The 26,490-nt window shown below is 38.4% G+C and overlaps 2 protein-coding genes and 1 long non-coding RNA gene across 3 annotated transcripts; 2 read left to right on the top strand and 1 right to left on the bottom strand.

Moving 5' to 3' along the window:
* Positions 1-6,756: 6,756 nt before the first annotated feature.
* On the top strand, positions 6,757-7,803 carry LOC121051394. The gene is made up of 3 exons (XR_005805570.1): positions 6,757-6,949; positions 7,039-7,280; positions 7,441-7,803. It is a non-coding gene; the product is annotated as an uncharacterized LOC121051394 (long non-coding RNA).
* Positions 7,804-13,590: 5,787 nt separating this feature from the next.
* LOC112186190 (protein ALTERED PHOSPHATE STARVATION RESPONSE 1) lies at positions 13,591-18,908 on the top strand. The gene is made up of 5 exons (XM_024324544.2): positions 13,591-15,472; positions 15,633-15,710; positions 16,193-16,404; positions 17,653-17,876; positions 18,033-18,908. The coding sequence occupies exons 1-5, from the start codon at positions 14,473-14,475 to the stop codon at positions 18,700-18,702; spliced, it is 2,184 nt and encodes a 727-aa protein (XP_024180312.1). The 5' UTR covers positions 13,591-14,472; the 3' UTR covers positions 18,703-18,908.
* A 405-nt stretch (positions 18,909-19,313) lies between these two features.
* LOC112186191 (acyl-coenzyme A oxidase 2, peroxisomal) lies at positions 19,314-25,993 on the bottom strand. Its single transcript, XM_024324545.2, has 7 exons — positions 25,474-25,993; positions 24,224-24,339; positions 21,050-21,930; positions 20,598-20,777; positions 20,343-20,509; positions 20,127-20,250; positions 19,314-19,739 (listed from the first exon to the last, which is right to left on the bottom strand). The coding sequence occupies exons 1-7, from the start codon at positions 25,917-25,919 to the stop codon at positions 19,584-19,586; spliced, it is 2,070 nt and encodes a 689-aa protein (XP_024180313.1). The 5' UTR covers positions 25,920-25,993; the 3' UTR covers positions 19,314-19,583.
* Positions 25,994-26,490: the final 497 nt, after the last annotated feature.

Genomic DNA, 26,490 nt, shown 5'->3' with positions numbered 1-26,490 from the left:
AAATAAAAATGTGAAACCAATGTCAACTATTTCTTGTAAGGCATGGATTGGTGGACGAATGTGTGCCTTACACTAGCTAATACACCTCTCTGCAAACCTTCATCATTGTAAAAAACTGATGGTGCAGGGATCAGAACAAAAAAATCACCATCATTGAGTCTGTCATTGAAACACCATGTCTAGGTTGCTTAATGAACGAATATACTACGTACTGCTTCCAAATATCTAATTCAAACAGAACTGCACGTACAATAGAATTGTAAGAACCAGAGCAGTGAAACCATCAAAGTAGAGCTGCCACCACCATAGCCACCAAAGATAGTCAATTCTCAATCTAGACCACCATCGAGACCTTCGAATCACCTAAAAACGGCTCCAATCAAATAGATCTATTATCCACCAAGGTCACTACTACTTTTTCCACTAAACACACTTGATTGGACAAGCACCTCAATGATGTGCAACGCTATACAAGGGCTAGAAAACCCCAAGGCAAAACCTTAGTACCTAAGGAACACAAAACCGGACAAAAACCATTGAAAAAGGGGAGAGATGAGCTCTAGCTACTAGATCCACCCAAACCACATGGAAAACAAGGGGAAAACCTCAATTCGTGATCAAAATTTTGAAGGAAATTGTTGTCCAAACTTATGGTACTCTACCCTAGCTACTAGAACAAAGGAACGGGAAGCCGAGAATGTAGTATCTTTATCAAACTTTAATAGGTATATCGTTTGCTTTAGGTATAAAACTCATGTTTTATTTATTAAATTCTCTTAGAAAATTTTCTAGAATTCATGAAGTTACGCTATGAGAGATTGGAATTGTATGCATCCATTGTGCATGTTTGTCAGTTTATTTTATTTTATTTATTATTACTTTTATTTTTAAAGTAAGGGCCAGTGCGGCTATCATTAGACCTTGATTCATGATATTGCATAATACAAAAGGTATATGGTACCTATACCCCAGAATTTATGAGGTTTTTATTTATATTTAAAAACCATGAGATTCATAGAGTCGTTGATTTACTTGTTCCAAAGATAAATTAGTAAGACAAGCAAACAATTTGTTCAAAATGCATTTCATTATGCATATCAAAGCACCACACGGTCAGTTGGGTGTCATCTGTTTAGTAGCGAAGTCAAAATTTCATATTAGGTGGGGCCTTAGTTAAAAGAAAACTTTCTCAGAAAGAAATAGTTATGAATATAAAATGCTTTCTAGTACCGTTTGGAATTGAATATATGATCAGAATTGTGTTTGGTTTAATAATCTTCCAAAGGCTTTGTATCAAGTAATTTTGTTTGATAATATGTTATATAAGGTGCCACGAGGATTTTCTTTGCAATTTTATTTCTATAATTTAAAAAAAATTACACCAGACTAAACTATTATAAATTTAATTTATGAAGAGGCTTTGTTCTTTATGTCATCATATTCTTTGGGTCAGATCTCGGAGGTTTGTAGAAAGGAATCGGGTCAAGTCTTCAATCTTCCAGTTTCCGGCTGGTCCAGCGCTGTGTTGAAGGTGGTGTGTTAAAGGCGGAAGAGTGGCGTGCAGGTGAATTGGAATTGGTGCCAGTACGGGTGATTGGAGGCGATTCTTGGGCTACTGAAGTTTCTGTTTTTGGCTAGTGTTGATTGCAATTTGTGAAGGACATGCTTGGGTTCACCATGATCAGGTCTGACACTGATTGCGATCGGTCACCAAAAGGGTTGGTGGCGGTAGTGGTAGGTTGGCAACAGGGGTATATTTCTCTGGCCAACCTCTTTGCCTGGGTTTGGGCCTCGATTTGGGCCTGGATCATATGGGCTCAGCCTACTTTGGGCCCAATAGGTCTGATTCTATTCAGAATTGGTTCAGGTTGGAGAGTGCCTTGACACTTTCATCCATTGTGTAGTGCTTTGGGCTTGTCTGGCTTAAGAATTTGACCTGCTTGAGCAGTTTGGGCTTTTTATGGTCTCTAAAGTGCCAATTTTCATATTATGGTTCCAATGGAATTAGTAATTATCTCATATTAGACTGGTGTATCTCAAGCGACTTATGGATAAGAACTTGACTCCTATTTGTTTGTTGGGAAGTAGCATTCTTTTTTGTACCACAATTGTGTGTAGGCGGATGGAGGGCTAGTTGATTGTTTTTCCCTATAAGACATGAAGTTAGTCTTTTTCATAGGTTCGCTTTAAAAAGCGAGCTCAAATAGACTTGTAGTGAGTATCCACTACTTAGATAGGAATTTGGTTGTTATCCTGGCATTTTTTCTGTTTTCAAGTGTTTGTAGAATCTGATTTTTCAGTTGTTGATCTAATGCATTCAACTTCTGTTTAAAAAAAAAAAATTAGTTTTCTAAATATCAGGGTTCACCTCTAATGAAATGAAGTTCAAAGAAAAAATCGAGTGTAATTTCCCTTATATACACACACACACACACACATGTAATCATGAATGTACAATTGTTTCATAAAATTCACGAATTAATTCTTTTATTAATGTTATCAACGCTCTCGTCTCTCTCTCAAGTCATAGCCGCCGGGGCTTGATTGTCTGCATCTGCATCTCCATCTCTGATTGAATATGGATCACAATCCTGGTGTTTGTACGAGGCACTTGCACCCACCTTCTCCATCTTTCTTGGTGGGTAGTCTATGTCCTCTATGGCCGACGACAGAGGTGGATTTGGTTCGTTGTCCGGTTGAGAGTGGCGATCTCAATTGTATTGGTCATTCTTTTGTGGAAGATCGAGTGGAGGAGGACTGCAGAGGCTCTGGTGCTGGAGGGCTGAAAGTAGGGCTGCAATTTTTCTATTTTGTTTACTTTGGTGTTGGTTCGATGGAGAGGCAACCGCTCCTTTTCAATGGCCAGTGGATGATGGCCTTTGAGCAGCTTCTTGTGCCTCTGTTTTCCAGGGCTGGCATGGGTGGGATGGACCGTGTCACTATGGTGCTCAAGACTGTTGGCGGTGGACTAACTCTGATTTGGGTCATGGGCTTGCTTTGCTGCTAGGTCTGCTGCTTTGGATACGGGCTTTGGGTCTAAAACTAAGGTTTAGGTCGATTTCTTGGGCTATTTGGTTGGGTACTCGGTTTGACCCAATAATTTAGTGTTTTTGGCCCTTGCAGCTAGTATAGACCTTAGGGATACCCTCTCTACGTAGGGAGGTCCCAGGTGTTTTTGAATAAGTTAGGGCAGACTTGGGTCCATCACTCTAACATTGTCTTGGTAACTCTGGTTCTTGTGCTTATTTTAGGGTAGTGACATTTAGGTAGCTTTAGGGTTACCTTGCATGGCTCAATTTTGACGTAGCCTGGTAGGGTGAGTCAAGTTTATGTTATTACCTACATATTAATGAATGGCTTGACAACCCTTTAAAAAAATAATAATAATAATAAGAATAAGATTTATGTTTAAGGAAAAGAGAATGCAAGAGAGACTGTAGAGAATAGTTATATCTTTCATTGATAATAGAAGCTCCTATATAGGGAGTACAAGTACATAATATTTGAGTATAAGGAATCCTATTCTAATTAGAACTAGGAATCTAGAACATTATCTCCTATTACAATAATAGAAAGTAATCCTAGTTTGGTAAAGCACACATAATCTTGATATCCTTCAACTATCCCCCTTGTGTCATCCAAACGTGATGTTATCGTGACACCATGACACTTTAAATCTTGCCTCATTAAAAACTTTTCTCGAGTAATAAAAACCTTGTGGGACAAAAACAACCTCGAGGAGGAGAAAATGAGTACAACACGCCCTTCACTATTCAAGATCAAACATGTAGACATCATGCGTCTCCCTAATGTCGAGATCCTCTAGCAATCATGGGAGTTTGGATAATTTTCTCATTCTGATACTCTTCACATGTTTCTCAAAAGAGGATTTAGGTAATAACTTAGTAAATAAGTCTGTTACATTATTCTCAGATCGGATTTAATTCACTTCAATCTTTAGAAGTATTTGTTATTGCTGATTTAAAAAATAACTTAGGTGATGTATGCTTGGTGTTGTCGCTCGTGATGAAACCTTGCTTCATTTGTTCAATGCAAGCTGCATTATCCTCATAAATTCACGTAGGTTCATCTATGGTAGACTTCAAACCACAAGTTCTTCGAATGTGTGCAACTATGGACCTTAACCATATGCATTCATGATCTGCTTCATGTAGAGCAATAATCTCTACATGATTCGAAGAAGTAGCGACGAGGGTCTGCTATGTAGACCTTCAAGATATCTCGGTGCTTTCTATGGTAAAGACATAACCAGTTTGGGAACAACTTTTAAGAGGGTCAGAGAGACATCCTGCATCAGCAAAACTCATCAAAACGTCACCATCATTGTGAAGAAGGAAGGGAGGACACCGGCCACCGTAGCGGCGGCAGGGTTGTGCTCCCTGATCTTTAGCCGGCGGCGTGCAGTGTTGATGATGGCCTTCAGGCCAATAGAGTCCGATTCCATTCTTTCGTTCTTTCTTTTCTCTCTGTAGGGATAGAACAAGCCCATATCTATCGTACCTTTTAAATATTGAAAGATTGTCTTTTCACCAATCCAATGGTGTCACGTTAGCGTGGGGCTACATCTAACCAACAAGTTTATAACAATTGAGGTGTCTGGTCTTGTATTGTGTTAAGTGCAATAATGCACCCATCGTACTTAGGTAAGACACTTCTGCCACTAACACGTTTTCAACATCATCCCTGGAATGAAGTTCAGTGGCAGAGCCAAAAAATTTAGTTTGTTGGGGCACAAAAAAAAATATTAATCATAGCAAAACATTAAAAAAAAAATGTATATGTAATCTTTATATTACAACGGTGCGTAATTTTCTTCAATGAGATTTCATTGGTGTGAAAACTACATGAAAAATATAGAAAACAGAGCTAGAAGAAGCCTATAGCACGAATATTAGTATTGTATTGTATGAAGATGTCATAGGTATTGTATATTTGTATTGTATGGAGATTTGTATATTGTCCCTTTTATATATAAAAAAAAAACAAAAGAAGGAAAAAACCAGTATAATGCATGACTCGAACTAGGGACTTGGTGTCCACAACAAAAGGTGTAGGACCACTATGCCAAATTGGAAACTAGTAATGTGTGTAATCTTAGTTGTATTTGTATCAATCTTAGTGGGGCATAGGACCCACTAGGCCCCTATGTGGCTCTGCCTCTGATGAAGTGGATCCCTCTTAGGGTCAAGATTACAGGTGACCATGGGGGTGCTTTACAGGCTTGAATTTATCAAAATGCCTAAGCATCCATTGATACGGTATTCAAGTTCTAAACCGAGAATCATGTTCTCCCAAGGTCCTTCATCTCAAACTCGGATTTTAGGTGTTCAATGGTTTCCCTTAACTCATCAAATGTTCCAATTATATTCATCAACATAAACCGCGAGAATTGCAAATCCGAAACTTGTCATGGAAATGCGCGGGCATAGTTCATCATATCCCTTCCCAATCAAGTAGTCACTTTAGTGAGCATTTCAATCTCATTGCAAATGCGCTCTGTGGTTTAGAGCCACTTGACTTAAGTAAATGAAATCCACAAGAACCTTCATTATATTCCGTATCTAGATCCCCATAAAGATACGTAGTGACCACATTCGTCAGCTGTATGTTCAGTTATTCAGAAACTACCAAATTGTCAAGGTAGTGGAGTGCCATGACATCTATTACGGGAGAATATGTCTTCTCGTAGTCAATTCTACGGCTTTTTGTGAGAACCCTTGCGCCATAAGGCGAGATTACCCTTTTTCTCATCATGCTATCTAACGAAGACCTATTAATATCAACAGGTTTTATATTAGGAGGTGTTGGCATCTTAGGCCCGAAATCATTCCTCTTCATTAGTGAATCGAATTCAATCTAGATCACATTTTTCCATTTAGGCCAATTTTCTCTACGTTGACATTCTTCAACGGAGCAATGTTCGATGTCATTGGTCTTAATAATCCCATGTCCTCATGTACACTAGTGTAGTTTGTAGAGATCTCTATATTCTCATGAATTGGTTCTAACATTGAGGCGTCCCCAACAATGTCTCTTGGACATAACCACAATCCCTAATATTCTCATGAGATAAATTTTGAGTATCAATGATCAATGGATCAAGTTGTGCCAAACTCGCACTCTTCCTAGGGCGAGAATCCATCGAACTTATAGGTCTCTTATGCTCTCTAGCTATGACGCCATTATGCTACCTTGTGGCTTCACCATGTCACCATCCATGCACTACTAGAAAAATCCCCCCAATGCACACAGATAACATTCACACGGAGAGAAGTCTATGTGAAAAACACTGTGATACACACAGATGTTCGTGTGAAAATTATATTCACACAGTCATCTGTGTGAAATGTATTCTTAAAAGTGGGGCAGCAAAAATACACACGGATTTCCGTATGAATTAGAGTTCACACGGACAAAAATCTGTGTAAATTGTATTTCAAAATAAAAGAAAAATAAATTAACTGATTATTTGTATGAATTAGTGTTCACACAGACAAAAATCCGTGTGAATTGTGTTTCAAAATAAAAGGAAAATAAATTAACTAAATATAAATTAATAAACATATTTATATTTGGCATATTGTTCCCCACAAATATTTAATTTTACATAGATATCCATGTGAATTTTTTGTTGTACACAATAATCCGTGTGAATTTTTTTCAATTACTTTATGCAAATTTTATTTATTCTTCATTATCTCATTGGCATACTCTCTCTCTGTCTCATAGATCTGAGATCTCTCTCTCAGATCTCTTCATCATCTTCTAACTTCTCTCTTTCTCACAGGAACAGCTAGGTTATTAGGTTTGTAAACTAGTTCGCCGGCAACAAACCTCCTTCAACATAATCATCGAACCCTTCAGGGGAAACCCTAGTTTTGCAGTCAATCGTTTCATTTCTCAGATGCCCAAGCTGTTGATTGTTGAGGTTCTCCATCCTTTTTTATTTCCGGTATTGATTTCTAGGTTTTAGATATGAGTGGGTATTGATTTTAGTTTTCTTGGATTCCTTTGCAGATTTATGTTTTTTGCTCTGCTTGGTTTTGTTATCTGCTTCAATTTGTGTCAAAGAAAATGTCTTTTTTGTTGAAAAGTGATTCGGAATATCGATTGGAAGCGCAAGGAACAGATCCAGTGGAAGCGCCATTATGGCAAGTACAAGCCCCTAAAGAAACTAAGGTTGGCGGAGGTTGAAACCGAGCAAAAGGAGCTCCAGGAGGCTATCAAAAATGCAAGACAAAGAGGCTTGAATTGAAATGGTTTGAAGCATTTTCATTGCAGATTGTTCACTTGAATGCTTGTTATTTGTCTCTATTACTGTATCATCTATATCATTGGTTTTTGTACTTCCCTCCATGATAATTCAGGTAAGTATATATACTACATATTGATATGCTAATGTTTTTCTTTATCTTGTAGTTACTGCCCTTAATGGTGATGTATAACAGCTTAACCTGTAAGTCAAAACCAAGTGGTTGGAAATCAAGTGGCCGTGACCCTTGTGGTGATTCAAATTGATGGAAGTGTGCATATCATAGTCTCAAATTTGTCTTGCAATAGATGAGTTCAGGTAAATCAATGAAGACTACAATTGAGAAAGAACACAAGGTAGATAAGGCTGGGGATTTGGCCCTCTCTGCTTCACTAGAGGAACACGCAGAGGCAAGTCAGGCAACTAGAGATGATAATGGTGCTTCTGATGGTGATGATGAAGAAGAGGATAGGGAGGGTGTTCGTAATTAACATAAGTGCAACTTTTAGTAAAATTGCAAGATGTTTTGACTCATCAATTTTGTAGAAGCATCGTTCTTATGTGTATATCAATCGAGTTCGTATGTGTATATCAATTGAGTTCAATGAGTTTCTATTGTGAAGCAAAAAGAAATAAAAAATATTAAATAAAATATGTACATATTTAAATCATTCAATAAGCAAAAAACTGTATAAATATGTTCACACAGATTTTTGGGTGACTGGACGTAGGAGCAATAGTTGTGATTTAAGTGGGACCCACTAAATGCATTCACACAGACAACAAAAATCCGTGTGTAAATAGTATTAGCAACGCCAGTAATACGTACGGAGTTTTAATCCGTTGTTGTACTGTGTGTATTGATGTATTCACACGGATTTCCGTATAGAATACTATGTTTTCACATCCGTGTGTGATGGGGGGTTTTTCTAGTAGTGATGGTGGTGGTACCGTGCCCATCTCCTCTGGATGGCGCCATGTCCTCTTGTGGGGACATCACTCATTGTAGGCATGTTTGTAACAGGCATATGTGATCTTGTCACTTTTAGGGGATCGAGATAAAACATAGTGAGGACAGAGCACGACAATTCTTGTCGTTCCTGTTGAATGTTCACGTTCTAATCTCTCTCTAACGACGAGAAGACTGTCTTATCCAAATAATAATCCGCAAATCTAGAGAAAAATAGATCGCCTATTAAGGCTTCTACATAGTGGAATTATAGTTGGAAATTTATATCCAGCATATATATATATATATGCATTCGTTGCAATGACCCATTTTGATACGCTGTGGCGGAGCGATTGGCACATAAACCGCACAATCTAATATGTGTAAGTACGAGATATTAGACTCGCAACTAGTCACTAGCTATAACACAAATAAAGGTTGGGTGGCTATGGGTCGTAGAAGAATTAGTATAGCTGCATGCGATATTGCATAACTCCAAGCGGAAATATTAGTGCGTATTACCAATGTTCGGGCTACCATCTTAGTCGTTTAATCGTGGCTTTTTTGCGAGACCATTGGGGTGTGTATATGGAAATATGATGTCTAATATTAATACCCAATGATATGCAATAGGCATCGAAAATTTTCGATGTAAACTCTCTAGCATTATCAAGTCGAATTAACTAAATGAGATGATCCGGGTAGTGAACCCGTAGCCATATGATCTGGGCTAGGAGTTTATCATAAGCAGCATTATGAGTGGACGATAACGCGACACATGACCAGCGTGTTCGCACATCAACCAACACCATAAAACATCTAAGCAGTCTGCAAGTTGGTTGAATCGATCTACAAAATCTCCTTGGATTCTATGTAAGAATGAAATTATTTTCTTAGTGTCCTTTGCATAGGATGGTCTCGATCCTAAAGAGCAGGCTTTATAGAATGAAAGATGGGCCTTATAATCAACCAATGAAGATTTTGGTTGAACCACAATGTCACAATTAACTTGAGAAGTAGAGAAAGGAGGCAAGGAAGCAACTTTTGGTGTCAAAGCCATGCTTGGACCGTAGGGGGTGGGCAGTGTCGGCATTAGCCGGCCGGTGGTGCATGGCAGTGGCTCCCCAAGGCGCAGCGGCGGTGACTTTCTCTCCTTGAATCAATTATTGATCTTTACTTCTCTTCTTTCTATATGAAGTCTTTAGTATTACGGATCATATCATGACCTGGGTGTCCCAAACAGTCATGCTAAAGCCTATATGTGTCGGTGTCCCAAAAGTCATCTCTTATGATGTCATTGGACTTCATTCCTCGAATAGTGGATACATATAACCTACTAGAGTGAGACATAAGCTTCTCTAATACTTGTTTTCGTCCGTAGTCATTAGAGGTAATGCAAATGAACTTATGTCCATTCTCACTATGTATTTTCCACATAAAAACCATTGGCTCTAATATCTTTAGAATAATAAAGTTCAAATTAAAGAATCGACACTTTATTAATAATAATAGCCAATGATTACATCAAAGTTTCTTGACCAAAATCTAATCCAAAATAATAAAATCAAAAGTAGACAAATAGTAATTACTCAATCCTGTCAGCAATTCCAATTAAACATTACCAGGAAAGTAAGAAGAGATGTCGGTGAAGCAAAACTCGCTTAAGTACCACTAATCTCAACTAGTTTACTAGACATCATATTTAATTGGATGAGCCTAGTGGTGAAAGAGTCAAAACAATTGTCATTTATTGATTTAAGGCATAATTACCATTACATAATTCTTAGAAAATAAAAGACTGTACTAAAAATCTGTGGCATTTTATCTTTATCGCTAGATTTAAAGTCTTCCATAACTTGATATCTTGATCACCATTGATCAGATACTTCATAAAATACCATGAAGAGGATGATGCTCTCTTGATTGAGGTGTATTAACACAATACATATGTTCCCTAGGACCAATGGCGTTGGAATAGCATCACCATGGCTAGAAGTGGCGCTATGGTGTCCAACCCTTATGCCCTCAACGTCATGACTCCTTTGGTCATGTATTCGCCAATTTTGGCGATTACTTGCTTGAGCATGTTGATCATATGAATCATATCGTCCATGGTGACTTCTTCTAGCCAATGATTGGTGCTTATGGTAGCCATCTTGAGGCCTACCGTATTCTTTATTCACAAATTCGTGGTTGTGCCTTTCAACACATGCCATAGCTCCAATTAGCTGATGGAGATTTGTGGTCCGTCCTTCGTTGATTAAGATTCGAAAAATTTAGAGAATCTTAATCCAGTGACGGCGAAGGTAGGTAGGGTTTTCTCAATCAATTGTCCTTCTGTGATAGTTTTTCCACAGGCATGCATCAATGATCTGACGTGGAGAGCTTCCAAACAATATTCTGTAACTATTTCAAAGTTGGAGAATTCCATCGTGCTTTTAAGTTCGGAAGATGGTGAATGTTTACTAAAATGTTCACGAAGCGCTACCCAAAGGTTTCTAGCCCTATCCTCATTCACATACTCAAACTGGAGTGCCATCCCTATGTGGCGCATCATCAGGGTAAGTGCCATGGAATTATCTATCATACTTTGAGAGTCTTGAGCGGTTCCTTCATAACAAGGCTCTTGGATTGTAGTTAATAAATCAAGGGCAATTAGGTGGAGCTCAACATTATGAGCCCACATGAAATATCTCATGCCTATAGAATCCAATGGAGTAAAATCGAGCTCATTCAAGTTTGACATCCTTAAAAAGGGAAACAAGAACGAATTAGTTTCGGAGTCAATGCTTCCACGAAAACTAATAATAAGATTTCCGATATAATGATGTTTGAGTGGTCAAATCTGGATTCTTATGAACTCTCTTAGTCTGTAGCTTACGAACATTCTTAGTCCGTAATATTTTGATGCTCATGAACACTCTTAGTTCATGGTTTACGAACACTCTTAGTTCATAATTTAGCGTGAACTCCCCACAGTTTTGCTTTTATGAATCAATCACACATTATAGAAATGTGGGATGTAGAAGAAGGGAGGTTGCAAGTCCCCGAAGAAAAAGTAAGAGAAAAGTAAATTATTGAAAGCAGGAACGTTTATAAAAACTTACTAAGATGTCTTTTCTTGTTCTTCTTTGATCTTGGTCTTGATCTTGAACTTGAAGATGATGGCACACAGGTGTGTGGGAGGGGGAGGACTTGCGGGGATGGAGGTGGTGTGCACGGGTTCCTAGGGTTTGATGTTGCGCAGAGGATGCTTTGCAGAAAGTATTTGGCTTCTGATTTCAGTGTTAGAACTCGTGCTGATAACGTGTTTAAGGAAAAGAAAATGCAAGAGAGATTGTAGAGAATAGTTGTATCTTTCATTGATAATAGGAGCCCTTATATATAGGGAGTACAAAGACATAATCTTTGAGTACAAGGAATCCTGTTCTAATTAGAACTATGAATCTAGAACATTCTTTCCTATTACAACAATAGAAAGTAATCCTAGTTTAGTAAGACACACATAATCCTGATATCCTTCAACAATTTATATTATTAGTTTTTGAGCGCATTGGTATTAGGCTGATTAGCCATGGACGGGATAGTCTGATATCAGATACTGCCAGAGATGAGTTATATAAGAGCAGTGCCAAAAAAAAAAAAAAGGAAAAAAAAGACATGGCAACAAATTTGAGCAAGACCAAAAGAAAAGGTTGAGAAAAGAAAGACAGAGAAAGGAAAATCAAAAGGTCGATTACCCAAAGCAAATGGAAATCGCATCAATAATGCTACCTCCTTTGTTTTTTTTTTGTTTTCTCTCTCCCTTTATCTTTACCCTAAGAACCTAAAGAGAATTATAGTCATGGGGATGAGTAGCAAAGAGTCCGTGAGGATAAATATTAATCCAAAAGATAGATGTATACAAATGGAAAACTCTACCAAACAGACCAACCACCACTGAGTTCTGTCCCAGATTTACAAATCCAGTCACAAATGACCACTGCAATCCATATTTTCATGCCCTTATTTATGTTCTCTTTGCCTTTTATCATCTACCAATATTAATGGAGCGTTTGAACCAAAATAGGTAATATTTTGGTTCCAGTTTTCTCAGCTTTGAGGCCCCTAAAGTACCCGGTACAGGCATACAGCTATTCGGCCTATTCCTTTTGACTCTTCTGCTAAAGAACCAGTAGATTTATAATTGATGTTAAGCCAATGCTTAACCCCATTAATAAACTAAGATGCTATTAATAAAGAAATAATTAACTACATAGTCTTACATAGATTGCTAGATCTCTTCACCTCAACAAAACATGCATTCCTCTATCCAAAGACTCGTTGCCCATCAAAGATTGTCACCCCCTTTGATTAGTTTATGGAATCCCATACAGCACAAAGTGGAATACTATATGGAACTTGTATATACTGGAAGATTCAATCAGAGGTTTAATCAGAAAAATATGAGAAATTAGAAAAGAAGAGGGAAAAGAATATTCAGCTAGTGGGTTCACTTCTCCTTTTTCAATGAAAAAATAGGGTTTAGGAGACTTGGAGTTGTGCCACCACTGTCACAGTCCCACCTCCACTGCCGATTGGTAATATAATTGCAGAGCATTTCACAACCCACCTGGCAAATTCCAAAAGTGTCGACAATTCCCTCTTAAATTCATAGTTGAAAAAAAAGGCATCAAAAAATAATAAGGGTGTGATAACGAAATTAGAGTCATTTTTCACTCCACAAAGGATGCACCCGAGTTTTGAACTCAAAACAAAATCATACCTAAGGTCTTAGATTTGAGACTCGGGACGTCTACCTCCATAGTGAAGATTGGAAAGCAATCAAAACTAAGAATACATTCACCAAATTTGATTTGCAATGTATTATATCTAAACTTAAACCACCTCATACAATGTGCGATATGTTGGAAGAGCGTCAAAAAATTCAACCTTTTAACAATTTTGGTGTGTTACATCTTGTGCATATGACTGATATGAGCCGCTATAAGCCTATAACTATAACTATCTCAGAATTTTATTCAACCAACAGACTTACTTGCCTTTCCAGATCCAGATGAAGGCCACAAAAACCGGTGTTGGATATATTAAGGTTTTTATTACAAATTCCTTAGCCGAAGCCTAACATACAACTTGATTTGCCCCTTCTAATGACGGAATGTATTTTTCCAAAATTTGTAGGACATTATTATTAAAAAAGAAAAAGAGAGTGGGAGTCCCAATATGAGAAAGTCGACTCATTTTCTGTGCAGGGAAAGACCTAAAACAAGCGGATATTAAGGAGCCGTTAGAGCGTCCTCTCTCGTGAAGGAAAAAAAAAAAAAAACTGAGGACAATTCTGTCATCTTCTCACCATTTCCAACACTCCTCGGTCCTCACTGGTATGAATGCATTTTCTGAGCTTCTGACACCTCCACTGCCCTCTCTCTGTCTCTCTCTGGTTTGGATTAACGCAGCGTTAATGGTGATACTCAACCTCCTCCGCCGTAATCACAAACAAAGAAACTCTCAAATTTAATCACCAAAAAGAAAAAGAAAAAACAGATAGAGACGAAGCAGAGGGCTTTATTGAATTATATATTTTGGAAAATATCAGACACACACTACGAGGCTCCTTTTGCTCTCTCTTCTCTTCTCTTCTCTTTGTGCTTCTTTTTCTCACATTGATTGGGGTAATATTTGGCTCCTTTCATCATTTTAATATCAAGTTTTGGCCAAAATCCTTTGTATCAGATAAAAAGGTATCTGCTTCACATTGATTGCTTTCAAGTTTCAACCTTTCTGTTAATGGGTCTTCTTTTATGACTCTCCCAACAACTCCCTCTACACAGCTTTGCTCTCCTGCTCCCTTTCTTCCATGAAAGCCAGAAAGCAACCAATCCTCCCCTCTCTGTTTTGCTCTGTCTAGTCTGAACCCCATAGTCTTAGCTTTGCTCTGTAACAAAGTTCAACCATTTCTGCCTTCTGGGTCCTTGAAACCAAGCTTTTCCCCAACTGGGTTTTTCGTCTCCTGCAAAACCCATATACCATTTTGGTGCTGTGACTCTGTTTTCGTCTGATCAGGGTTTAGGGTTTAAAGAAAGGGTTTTTATTGGTTTTCTTAAACCCTTGTGTTCACTTTTCTTGGTCCAGTTGAGCTGGGATTTCTTCTTGAACATCTTTCAGTGGAAAGTTTGCGTTTTTTTTTTTTTTGGTTACCAAGCAACTGAGCTTATTTTCATGAACTGGGTCTCCACATTTCCGTCCAAAAATGGGTATTGCCAACTCTAAAAGTGAGAAGGACGCAGCTCTGTGTCTCTGTAGAGAGCGCAAAAGGTTCATCAAGCAAGCAATTGATTCAAGGTATGCTTTAGCAGCTTCTCATGTCTCTTATACCAACTCTCTTCGAAGCATTGGCATCGCTCTCCGGCGTTACGCCGAGGCCGAGGTGTTGATAGAGTCCTCTCTGTCCACCTCGGACAAAACCCCATCACACTCCTCCTACCCTTCGCCGTCGCCGTCGCCGAAGATTTCGGGCTCCCCCATGCACAATGAGAGGCCCATTTCGCCTCCGGGGGTGGCGACTTTGAGTTACATGAGGTCAGGAGGAGGTAGTGCTGCTGTGACCATGAGGTTCAATCCTGTTAGTAGTAGCTATGTGGATGAGGAGATTCCACTGCCGCCGCCGCCGCCTCCGCTGCTGGGGGAGGCGGAGGCGGATTCTTCTTGGGATTACTTTGATCCTGTTGATGCTGAAGAGAGTGAGAGCTTTCGGTTTGTGGGGAGTAGTGGAGTGGATGTGAATTGTGATGATGTCAAAGGGTGGAGACAGATGAGCAGTGAAGAAGGTAACTATAGTGTGGGGGAGAGTAGGGGAAGATGGGCAAAGGCGGGAAGTAATGAACTTGATGAAGGAACTAAGTTTTTGGAGCAGAGGAATTGCGAAGATTCGGGTGATTTGACTCAATATGAAAGTGAAGAGCATAATGCCAATACACTGAGCTCGGGAGGAGTTGATGGTGGATCCAGACAGTTAGTGGTGGGACGACGAAATCCCAATGGGGATTCAAAGAGGGAGAAGAGTGTAGGAGAGAAGGATTTATGTGATGAGAGAGAGGACCCTTCGGAGTTTATTACCCACAGAGCTAAAGACTTTCTTTCGAGCATAAAGGATATTGATAATCGGTTTGTCAAAGCTTCGGAATCTGGGAGAGAGGTCTCAAGGATGCTTGAGTCAAATAAAATCCGGGTTGGATATTCGGTGGCAAAAGGTAATGTTTATTTCTTTACTTTGTAAGAATGCAGTCCAGTTAAAGAGCTGAATTTGATGCAGAGCTTTTAATTGTTTTGTATTAACACCAGTAGTGATTTTAGTTTTCTTCATTTTTAGCTTCTGCTTTGCTTCATGAACCTTTATGTTCAATTTTGTAGGTAGGTCATCAGGGTCGGCTCTTCTTGGGACTTTCCAGCTTGTTTGTTGCCAGGGAAAGACTTCACTTGTTTCTAGTGGTAAGTAATAGCAATTGATTGATCACTTCACTAGCTAATTTCCAAGGCTGTAGCTCTAAGGTTGAATATGCATTTATATCTTTAGCAAATGCAAGAACTTCCTTATGCTTTACCTACTAATCAAAGATGAGGTCTTTTACATTGATTCACCACTTTTTGGGTGTGTCGAATTCCAAAAATCCTTTCATAAGTCGAACTTCTTTTTATCAAGGCTAGAAATTTATTCTTTGGTAAAAAGAATCAGATAAACACAGTGGATCCATTTAATTTTGATTCGTTGTGTAGAATAGATTGCGGAGTCATTTGATTTATATGTATTATTTTGTTTGTGCATACATACTGCCAAATAAATATGTATTATTTTGTTTGTGCATACATACTGCCAAATAAATGAAAGCCTCATTCTACCTGCATTTTACAGTCTGTTTGCAATCTCGTCCATTTTTTCCTACCATAATTTTGATATATTGATGTTTGTGTAGAACCTGAACATGTTACCAAAGTAATTACTTGGAAGCGGACAACATCTTCGAGATCTTCATCATCAAGGAATCCTCTTGCCACAGCATCAAAAGATGATGCTGATGATAGTGGAAGTGACTTTATCGAAGAGTTCTGTATGATTGCAGGAAGCCATTCCTCCACTCTAGATAGACTGTATGCATGGGAAAGAAAGCTATATGATGAAGTGAAGGTACATATGCCAAAGCTTCTTTATTTGAGTGAATCAGCTGGCTCCAGAATCTTATTGAACCTCTTGATTATAACCTGTTGCTGCATGGTTTAAATGATCTGCCATATGATTTGTGTGCTACTATATATGATTCAGAAAATAACTGTGAATATGACATCATGCTTTCCAAAGTAGTGTTAGTGTAATATATGAAATGGGATATTCCAACCCCTCTTTCCATATGTTGTACAACTGGGTTTTGAGTACCACCCCATAGTATCTTGTGCAAATAGTACTGTAGAGAGAGAGAGAGAGAGAGAGAGAGAGAGAGAGTAGTTCAGTTGGTAGAAATTTTGTAAACATCTGAGATTATTGACCAGTTGATTAAGTTTTAGTCCTTATATGGAAAAACCATGTCGATGATTGGTAGCAGAAATCTTACAAAGCTTCTTAAATCATTTCTTCTTTCTGTTTATTTTGTTGATGGTAGTGCTTTCAATAATATGAGAGAGAGAGAGAGAGAGAGAGAGAGAGAGAGAGAGAGAGAGTAGTTCAGTTGGTAGAAATTTTGTAAACATCTGAGATTATTGACCAGTTGATTAAGTTTTAGTCCTTATATGGAAAAACCATGTCGATGATTGGTAGCAGAAATCTTACAAAGCTTCTTAAATCATTTCTTCTTTCTGTTTATTTTGTTGATGGTAGTGCTTTCAATAATATGAGAGAGAGAGAGAGAGAGAGAGAGAGAGAGAGAGAGAGAGAGAGTAGTTCAGTTGGTAGAAATTTTGTAAACATCTGAGATTATTGACCAGTTGATTAAGTTTTAGTCCTTATATGGAAAAACCATGTCGATGATTGGTAGCAGAAATCTTACAAAGCTTCTTAAATCATTTCTTCTTTCTGTTTATATTGTTGATGCTAATGCTTTCAATAATGAATATTCTAACAAGCTAGCTACAAAATTTCCTATTCTAGTGATGATTTGCATTTTTTTAATCCATCTTCCTATAAACCAAAGTTCCAATCTTTGAGATACTCCTCAATGTGCTTTAAATGCATGCGTTTTAATTTGTCCCAAAAATCTGTGACCTTTTGGCCATCAAACAATCAACTTGGCAAAGGGATGGACTGGGAATTGCTGGAAACATTAACTTTTTATGGTATCTTGTGAATTTTGCTTCTCTCTGACATGAAGTTGAAATTATTAAGGTTTTTTGTTTTATAGTACTTTTGCTTAATCATCCTCTCACTTCTTGGTTCCTCGTGTAGGCTAGTGAATCTATCAGGAAGGTGTATGATGTGAAGTGTGATCAACTTAGGAATCAATTTGCAAAGGATTGTAGCAGTCAAATTATTGATAAAACCAGGGCAACTGTAAAGGACCTACATTCACGAATAAGAGTGGCACTTCATGCTGTTGATTCAATATCAAAGCGGATTGAGAAAATGAGGGATGATGAATTGCTTCCACAACTTTTAGAACTTAATCAGGGGTTAGTATGGTCCTTTTGTTTCTTTAATGCACATTGAAGATAATTCTCATGGCCGCTTGATGTCATTTATATCCCAGCCATTGAAGATCATATTAATTGTTTTCAAAGCAGGAGTAACCATGAATTCATTAATGGTGTTTCTGACTTTCTGTGCAGATTGACCAGGATGTGGAAGGCTATGCTTGAATGCCATCATGCACAATATATTACTATCTCGCTCGCATATCATTCAAAGAGCTCAACTGTAACTTCCCAAGGAGACACCCGCAGGCATATCATGGCTCAACTTTTGGAGGAGATTGAATGCTTTGGCCTAAGCTTTGCAAACTGGATCAACAGCCTTACTTCATATGTAGAAGCTCTGAATGGTTGGCTGCAACACTGCATTATGCAACCTCAGGAGCGTTCCAAAAGCAGAAGGCCATTCTCCCCTCGTCGAGCTATTGCCCCACCTATATTTGTTCTCTTTCGTGATTGGGCAGCTGGGATCAGAGGATTGCCATCTACTGAAGTTACTGATGCAGTCAGAACCTTCTTATCAGATCTGCGTCATATGATGGAACAAGCAAGTGCACAGAAACGACAGAGGGCAGCTGATACAAACAACGGAGAATCAGAGAACAAAGAAGATGAGGAGAACAAAGAAGATGAGAACCGTGAAGAATCATCTTCAAACCTGAGCTGCATACATTCGAGTTTGACAAAGGTTCTGGATAGACTGACTAAATTTTCCGAGGCATCATTGAAGATGTATGAGGATATCAGACAGAAAAGCGAAGCAGCAAGAAATGCATATTCAAACTTCAACAGGCCAAATAGAAACTAGGTTCATGTAATTATCACATACAAGCATCTCTTTTAAGTTTGTCATTCGAAACACTGTGTGTAAAGTTGGAGTGTTCCAAAGAGCGAGGTAGGAAAACGGCATAATTTGGGGCAGCGTGTGTTGGATGATTGAGAACTGAACCAAAAGGAAGAGTTTGCAAGCCAAAAGTTATGGGGTTTTTGTTCCTGATTGGATTTATTACTATTTTATCTAGTCTTGGAAAATACTTTGTTTTCTTTGCTTGTTTAGTTGAAACTTGACCTTGGTAATCTGTTAGTAAAAGCCCCAACCGACGAATAATTCATTGCAAAAATCCCTTGCCGGCAAAAATTGGTGCGGACTGGAAAAACCTTGCCGACGAAACAAAAGTCTGCCTTAAACAATGAGGGTTTAGACTAGTTGGATCATTCTACTCTCAATCCACAAGCAACTTCACCTTCATTTATCAACAATCGAACATTCTACTCTTTCACAACCTTTAAATTTTGCTTATCATCTTCAATGCCTCTTAAAAATTACAATCCGCCTCTTAAAAATTACAATCCAGTGAGGTTCTCTTCTGCTGCAATTCACAAGCAACTTGACCTCCTATATCAATATTGAAACACAAAGAAACATAAATTTGTGTGAAGCAAAAACTGCTCGTTGTATTAGAATTGCAGGTTCGTAATGTTACAAATAGAAGTGCAAGATTATATTCGTTCCCAGAGATATCACATCGACTGTGAGTTGAGACCATTAATTTGAGAAAAGGAAGGAAAAAAAAATATGGTAACAAACAATAGAGTACTCCCTTCATCGTTTGTTCCCATGTTTAGCCAACGTGGCACCAACAATTATTTGAAACCTATATTTCCTGTGTTTTGTTTCCCCATAAGGGATTAAAATCCCACATGCTGTGTGTACTGAGAATAGGCATCTGACTGCATTGCAATTGGGGCACGCGTAACATAATCTGGAATATCAAATGCGTCTATGAGTTCCCCTGCTATATTTCTCACTCGGAAACTCAGGTATGCAGTGAGCTTGTGGATTGCCTGCAAGAAACAGAGATGCATTAGTTAGAAACATATGAACCCCAATTTGAATAAACAGAATGCATTAGTCAAAACTTGAAAACATATATACTTTTAAAGTTTAAATTGAATAGAAAGAAAAACAAAAGAATCATATTTATTTCAAAAGCATGCTATCTAGTGATGTAGATCTCTGTTTCAAAACCAACTTAGTTTCAAGATCAACTCAATATGTGGATAGCATTCTATCAAGATGGACCCTTGAGCATTTTTCTGGCAGTGGTGAACTGGTGCATGACGCACGAGTTCGGTTTGGTTAGATGCAGAAATGCAGATTCAGAAAAAAAAAAAAAAAAAAAAACAATTTATTTATTCATGCTCAATTGGATTACCAAGGAATTTGTATACCTTAGCTTTGTTTGGTGCAACATAATCAACATTACGATAGGTTCCTATGTCTTTCCATATTTGATCCAAGGCATAAAGATCACAGACGAGTTTCAAAGCTGCTCGAGAACTTGCATCTGGACAGCTGAAAGAAAATAGCTCAAATTAGAATCTCACAAGCACAAAGCAAAGTAAAAGAATGTAAAACATGAGACAGAGATTGGAACTAGGAAGTACTTCTGCACAGCTTCTATAAACTTGGCAAGGATGACAGATTCAATATGGGACTCTGCAAGTGTCAAAAGGTGGTTTAAGCATCTATTCCAAGCGCCAAAACTTCCAAGAGTTTTAGAGTGCTTGCGAAGTCTAACAGCAACACTTTGAAGTAGTCGAGAAGTTCGGTACTGCAAGAAGAAAACCAAGCCAATCAAAATTCAGTTTTGAAATTTAATTATGCTAAAATGATGATTTCGATCAAAGAAGCAAACTCACTCTGAAAGCATCCAACTGGAACTTTGGATCTCGCAAATGGTCTTCACTTTCCCATCGAGCAGTCACTGGATTTGGCTGAGATAGGTATGAGTTCATGGATTCTCTAAGGTAATTCCAGGTAACTGTGAGTGTCCCGCCTTGAAACTTCTCCTTGTATTGCTTCAACAGATCACCTGCTACCTGCGTTACCACTGAAAATCTCAGAAAAAGAATTGTTTCATAAATTTAGTAGAATGTCTATTTCACATATTCAAACTCAACATTAATGCCAATATCCAAAATGCAGTTTCATGTAGAAATGGTAGAAGTGGCATTACTAAAGTAGCATAAACCATGAGAATATTATCTTTGAAACTTTTCTATTTAAAAAAAAAAAATTCAGTTTAAAAGCCTTGGAGAAACTAGTATGCTGATATAAAAACTGAGATATTAGAAAGTGATGCGATAGCAACCTGCTGTAGAAGCACCGTGTTGTCCCCTTCGAATGTCTGAAAAATGTCATGGTCATTCCTCAAACTGCCAAAGCGGTTGACAGCAGCGTACCCATGGCCTCCACAAGCTTCCCTACAGATACTCAATGACTTTGCTGTATATGACGTCACATAAGCCTTGAGCCCTGCTGAAAGAGAATGGACATCTGCAACCAATTGTTCATCATGAGTCTTCTTCATCTCTGAATATTTCTCCACCAAATGTAGTGTGGCAAAATGGAATGCGTAAGTTGAAGCCAGCATTGGCATCAACTTGTGCTGCTGGGATTGGTAATCAAGAATACTGACTTCAGGTTGCTTTGGAGGACCAAACTGCTGACGCAGTAGAGAATATCGGATTGCAATTGTGCCAGCAACCTTCAAGACACTGCCTGAAGAATATGCAAGGCCGACCCTCCCACCTACAAGTTCTCCTAGTGTGGCAGCAAATCTTTTATTTATAGATGGTAAGCTACTTGTGTATTTACCATCCCGAGAGACATCTCCAAAGCGATTAAGAAGATTATCACGAGGGATTCTCACTGCGCGGAATCTTAATGCTCCATTGTCCACCCCATTCAGACCAACCTTATGGCCACAATCGTTTATCTCAATTCCTGGAAGAGTTTGATGAGTCTTCATATCCCTTATTGGTACAATGAAGGCGTGGACACCCATATCAGATACTCCTCTTTCATCATGTGTCGGCAACATCAGCTTAGCAAAAACAGTGGCAAACTTGCCATGAACAGCAGCATTGCCAATCCACCATTTGATGGCCCCATCATTTGGTGTGTCAATTACAAACTCATCTGTGATCGGATCAAATGTTGCCATTGTTTGTAGACCTTGAACATTTGAGCCTTTACACACCAAATTGAACAAAAATGAATTAAGACATGAAATCTAAGTAAAGCAACATCCTGTTCAAATAAAAGCAAACTTGCACAATTACTTGTAATCAAATCCAAAAATATGTAAAAGTAGAATCTATGAACTAGATAATTGAAAGAAAATGTGAAACAAAAGAAGGTAGATAATTACCATCAAGCAGTCATCCATAATGATATGGACCAAGTGAAAGATGATAACCTTGTTTGCATTCCATACTATTTCAATACTTGGCAATTTTAATTGATATTTATATGAAGTGTGGAGGAAATAAAATCAAACTGGACCACCAGTCCATATAAGATAAAGAAGTACACCAAAACCTACAGAAAACAAACCATCTGAAACAAGATAGAAGCAAAACAACATAAACCATGTCAAAGAAATAGAAAAGTGAACAACAAAACTCCTCTACTCATGCCAAAATTACTTCCCAGTCAAGATCGATCAACCTAACTAACAAGACTTTGAAGATTCCATACTACTGCATCTCCATAAAGAAATCATCTTCCCTCTTAACTTCCAAAATCCTTCTTTTTTTTTCTTTTTTTTTTCATAACACATAAAATTCTAGCCTTACTCACTCAATCTAACCCCAAGATTCAGAACGATGGAGTAGCAATTTCTAGTCCGGCACACTCACAAGAGAAAAAATTTGCAGCAATTTCCCCCACAAAACAGAAGTGAAAAAAAAAAAATACTGTAGAAGTATCGATACTCTCAGCACCATTGCAGCACACAGAATATCAATGAGAAAAAGCAAGTATAAGGCCTTCTTTCTCGGAGAAGATTAAAAGTACTAATTCTGCCACAGGCCAAATCCAAACAAAATTCTGAATATTAGTGGGGATGAAAGCTCATCTAAGGAAATGAGCCAATGCTCCAAAAAAGGCTCAAGGAAAACATTTCAGGTGATAGTAGGAAATGTAAATACGACTGCAAGAAATGATTACTGATGTAGAAGGATTCCCACTCATTTATCAGGAATTATAGCATTTAAAGAGAAAGGACCCAGGTAAGACTAGAGCTTGGGAAATCTTCCCGTTTCCTTCTCATTCAAATTGTGCCTAAAAGTACCAAGAAACATGACTAGAGTGAAGTGGATAAGCAACAGAAGAAGTCATAGTAAAATGGTACAGAGTATAGTGGGACTCCCAGTACACATGAAGAGATAAGGATGAAGAGGAAGAACTTCCTGAGCAAACAAAATCCCAAAAATCTGATTGTAGAACCGTTATTGTCAGCATGACATTAAAACCCCTGAAAAGAAGTATGACAAATGAATTGCTGCAGCCTATGAAATGAACCATTGTAGGATCTCTTTTCAGCTGAAAGCAATCCAAATTTGCTTCAAACAACATAACCACACAAATGGAAATGCTACTTTAGACAGACTGAAGTAAGACACGCCTGTAGAAAGGAAATCCTTCCTCAATCCATCCAGACATAACCTCACTATCTCCACTGCGGGATCCAAGAAAACAAGACAAAACAGAATGCCTGAAAAATACTCAAAAGAACCTGAACTCCTGAAAAAGGTCAAGACTCCTAGTCTCAACTCACATTAATTCACATTAAACACTCTTGGACATATTTACCTTTAACACCTTAAATTAACCCAAACAACTCGATTATCAGAAGAAGGCTTCCGCATCTAAACTCATCATCTAAAATTTATAAACTAAGGTTGTCCGCAAACTGGAGGGTGGGGCAACTGAGTCGACTCACAACCCACCTCTGCTCAAGACATGGACGACTAAGGTAGAAGGAAATGATCCACAATGCAGACTTACAAATTTTTGAGCTCAAACAACCACTAATCCAAGTCCTCCAATTACTTATGAAACCTTTCATAGCCAAACTAAATTCAAGGAAGCCTCCATCAACATGATCATAAGCTTTCTCAAAACCAATTCTGAACACCGCAGCATCTTTAGAATGTTACTAGACTCTGTCCATACCAATTCTGACATTTTAAAACATTGACTAACAACTCATCAAGATAAATCTCTTATCCATCAAAAAGCTGTTGCTCATTGGATGCCCCTTTTTTTTTCATTTGATTTTATTGAGGCTATATTATCACTAAGATTAAATTTATTTTTTCTGTTAAAAGCATAGATGTGGGACATACTAATTTGGAAAATCAAGATGCTTTAACACACAATTGTTGTATAATTCATACCAATTAAGTTTCATCTTAACCATACGCTTAGAAATAAACAAGGAAATAGGTAAAGGACTGGCAGTAACAAAACAACTCACCATGATGCAGTTCAGTCATAGCAAAACAACCTGGATACTCCAGATTGTCAATACCATCGAAGTACTTATCCTTGTGTTTCTTAGTTCCTAAGTTGATTACAGAACCTCCCCAAAGACTGCATAAGAAAGTACTAAAAATCAGTGGAAGATAAAAGACAAACTCTAAACAACATTCAGTTGGGTGCCAAACAATGTACAAGCATTAACTGGAAGAGAATTGGTCCTATGAGAAGTTTATGTAAATTAAAGAAGCTGCAATTAATCACTTTGATCCAAGCTTCAGAAATCGACAATAAAAAAGTGATGTATTTTTTAATTTTTCCTATTGGTGACTAAGACTGCTCTTTAGAGTTTAGAATGCAGACCACCAATGTTTCACATCGTAACACCCTCTCTCACAAGGGAGACCTAACACGTGAACTATTGGAATTAAAAGGGAAGAATATCCAGTAGAGCACTAATTTGAACAGCTGACCTACTCTGCACTCGTGGAATATTTATTGGTGAATGACTGCTCCCAAAAATCCAAGCTTTTTGGATGTGGAACAGCAACTATTTTTTAGTGTAATAGTTCTTTTCACAGACATCTCATAGCACTCAGAAACAACACTCTACCCCATCTCATTTCAACTGATTTTTGTCAAATTCTCCCTCCTCCTGTCCATCAACTCTATTCAATAACATCAAAAGTTAAAGGTATTTCACATTGGAGATAAGTCATCAACCAACAAACAACACCAAACAATGGCCATATATGGGATCACCAATTACTCAAATTGTATCCTCGTTAACATAACTTTCAGTAGCATTTCTGTGTTTGTATATCTGTAAAACCACCATTACACTATCATATCTCTTTTCGGATGTTCCCACTATAATATCAATCAGTATCTGTGTAGCTCTACCTCTACGCCCCGCATCTGTGCACAACATTTTGTGGCGCATGAAGCAAAACCTAGCATACACTCGCAGCTAATCAACCTGAACTACAATGAATATAATCCAAATACTAAAATTGGCAGATCCCTACCAAAAGAACAAAGGGATTGGAAGGCTAGTTGACTTTGCGTAACGGTAACAAGACAATTCAAACAATAATCAAAGGTGATTTTCTTCTCCTCAACACCAAAAACCATCTCATTTCCAATCTAAACTAAACCAAACATATCAATGCCAAAATAATTCACAATTCCAAGCCAATTCATCCAAAACCAGAAAACCACAACAACAAAAAAAGGAGCAACAATCACCTGTACTGCACCCCCATCTTGATCCCAAGCGACATGTCGACGCCGCCCACGGCTTCCAGAACCGCAAAGTACTTGGCCGGATCTTCGACGATGTACCGGAACGGTCTGATTCCGGCCTCCCTAACCAAACCAGTAAGCTGCCTCATACAAAGCTCGCGGTGATCGTCCTTCAAAATCTCCACCGGAGTCTGAAGGTCAGGCCTGTTGTTGAAGTAGTCCATAACCTTATCTTGGATTTCCCTGTGCTTTCCTCTCATGTAGCTCGACAGACTCTTCGTGTCCACGTTGAGCTTCGCCGCCGCCTTGGCGCACTCCAGCCTCGAGATTTGGCGGTGGTCGTCCGGTGAAATCGCGGCCGGCGTCAGGTGGAGGGACAGCCGTTGGATGCGCCGCGCGGCGGACTGAGAGTCGTCCTCCGCCGTTGGATCTCGGTTCGGGGCCTGCATATTGTTTTGAGAGAGAGAGAGAGAGAGAGAGAGAGATTTTGGAAAGAGGACGATGATCGAGTTCGTTGCTTATAAGGCAGAGGTGATGACGTGGAGGGTGATTTATCGATTGGGTATTGGTTGAGGGGTTTGGCAGTTGGTTTTGGCGCGCCTTTCAATGTCATGGGATATGTTTGACGACTAAGCAGGGAACCCGATCAGATTTGTCGTTGCGACGTCGTTTTCATTGACGATCCTTTTGGATTTTTTTTCTTTTTTTTAGAGAGAAGGGTATCCGGAGATTTGAAGGCACGTTTACTTAATCATGAATCGGAAATAACTAGAATGAATTATTTTATATATATATATATATATATATATATTTTAGGAATAATGTCAAATATTATATCCAATAAGCAAATGGAAAATTACAACCACATGCGGTGGTCGAGTTGGTGAATTCAACTATCTAAATGTTCGGACGAAAGCACGGTGGGAACTCCCCACCTGCGTTCGAAACCCAACTTAGTAAATTTTGGTAGCTAGCGGCAATCCGTTCCGCAAAGTAAGATTTCTCTTCTAGCTAACCATT

This window comes from Rosa chinensis, chromosome 2 (genome assembly GCF_002994745.2).
Source record: "Rosa chinensis cultivar Old Blush chromosome 2, RchiOBHm-V2, whole genome shotgun sequence".
NCBI lineage: Eukaryota > Viridiplantae > Streptophyta > Magnoliopsida > Rosales > Rosaceae > Rosa > Rosa chinensis.
The sequence above is the reverse complement of the archived record's forward strand: the minus strand, read 5'-3'. Positions and strand labels throughout refer to the sequence as shown.

Excerpts from the sequence above, each read along its gene's own strand:
- LOC112186190 (XM_024324544.2), top strand. The coding sequence starts at position 14,473 with ATGGGTATTGCCAACTCTAAAAGTGAGAAGGACGCAGCTCTGTGTCTC. Across the intron at positions 15,711-16,192 it reads GACTTCACTTGTTTCTAGTG|AACCTGAACATGTTACCAAA; the intron begins GTAAGTAATAGC and ends ATGTTTGTGTAG. Across the intron at positions 17,877-18,032 it reads CTTTTAGAACTTAATCAGGG|ATTGACCAGGATGTGGAAGG; the intron begins GTTAGTATGGTC and ends CTTTCTGTGCAG.
- LOC112186191 (XM_024324545.2), bottom strand. The coding sequence starts at position 25,919 with ATGCAGGCCCCGAACCGAGATCCAACGGCGGAGGACGACTCTCAGTCC. Across the intron at positions 24,340-25,473 it reads AAGATGGGGGTGCAGTACAG|TCTTTGGGGAGGTTCTGTAA; the intron begins GTGATTGTTGCT and ends TTTCTTATGCAG. Across the intron at positions 20,251-20,342 it reads TTTATAGAAGCTGTGCAGAA|CTGTCCAGATGCAAGTTCTC; the intron begins GTACTTCCTAGT and ends ATTTTCTTTCAG.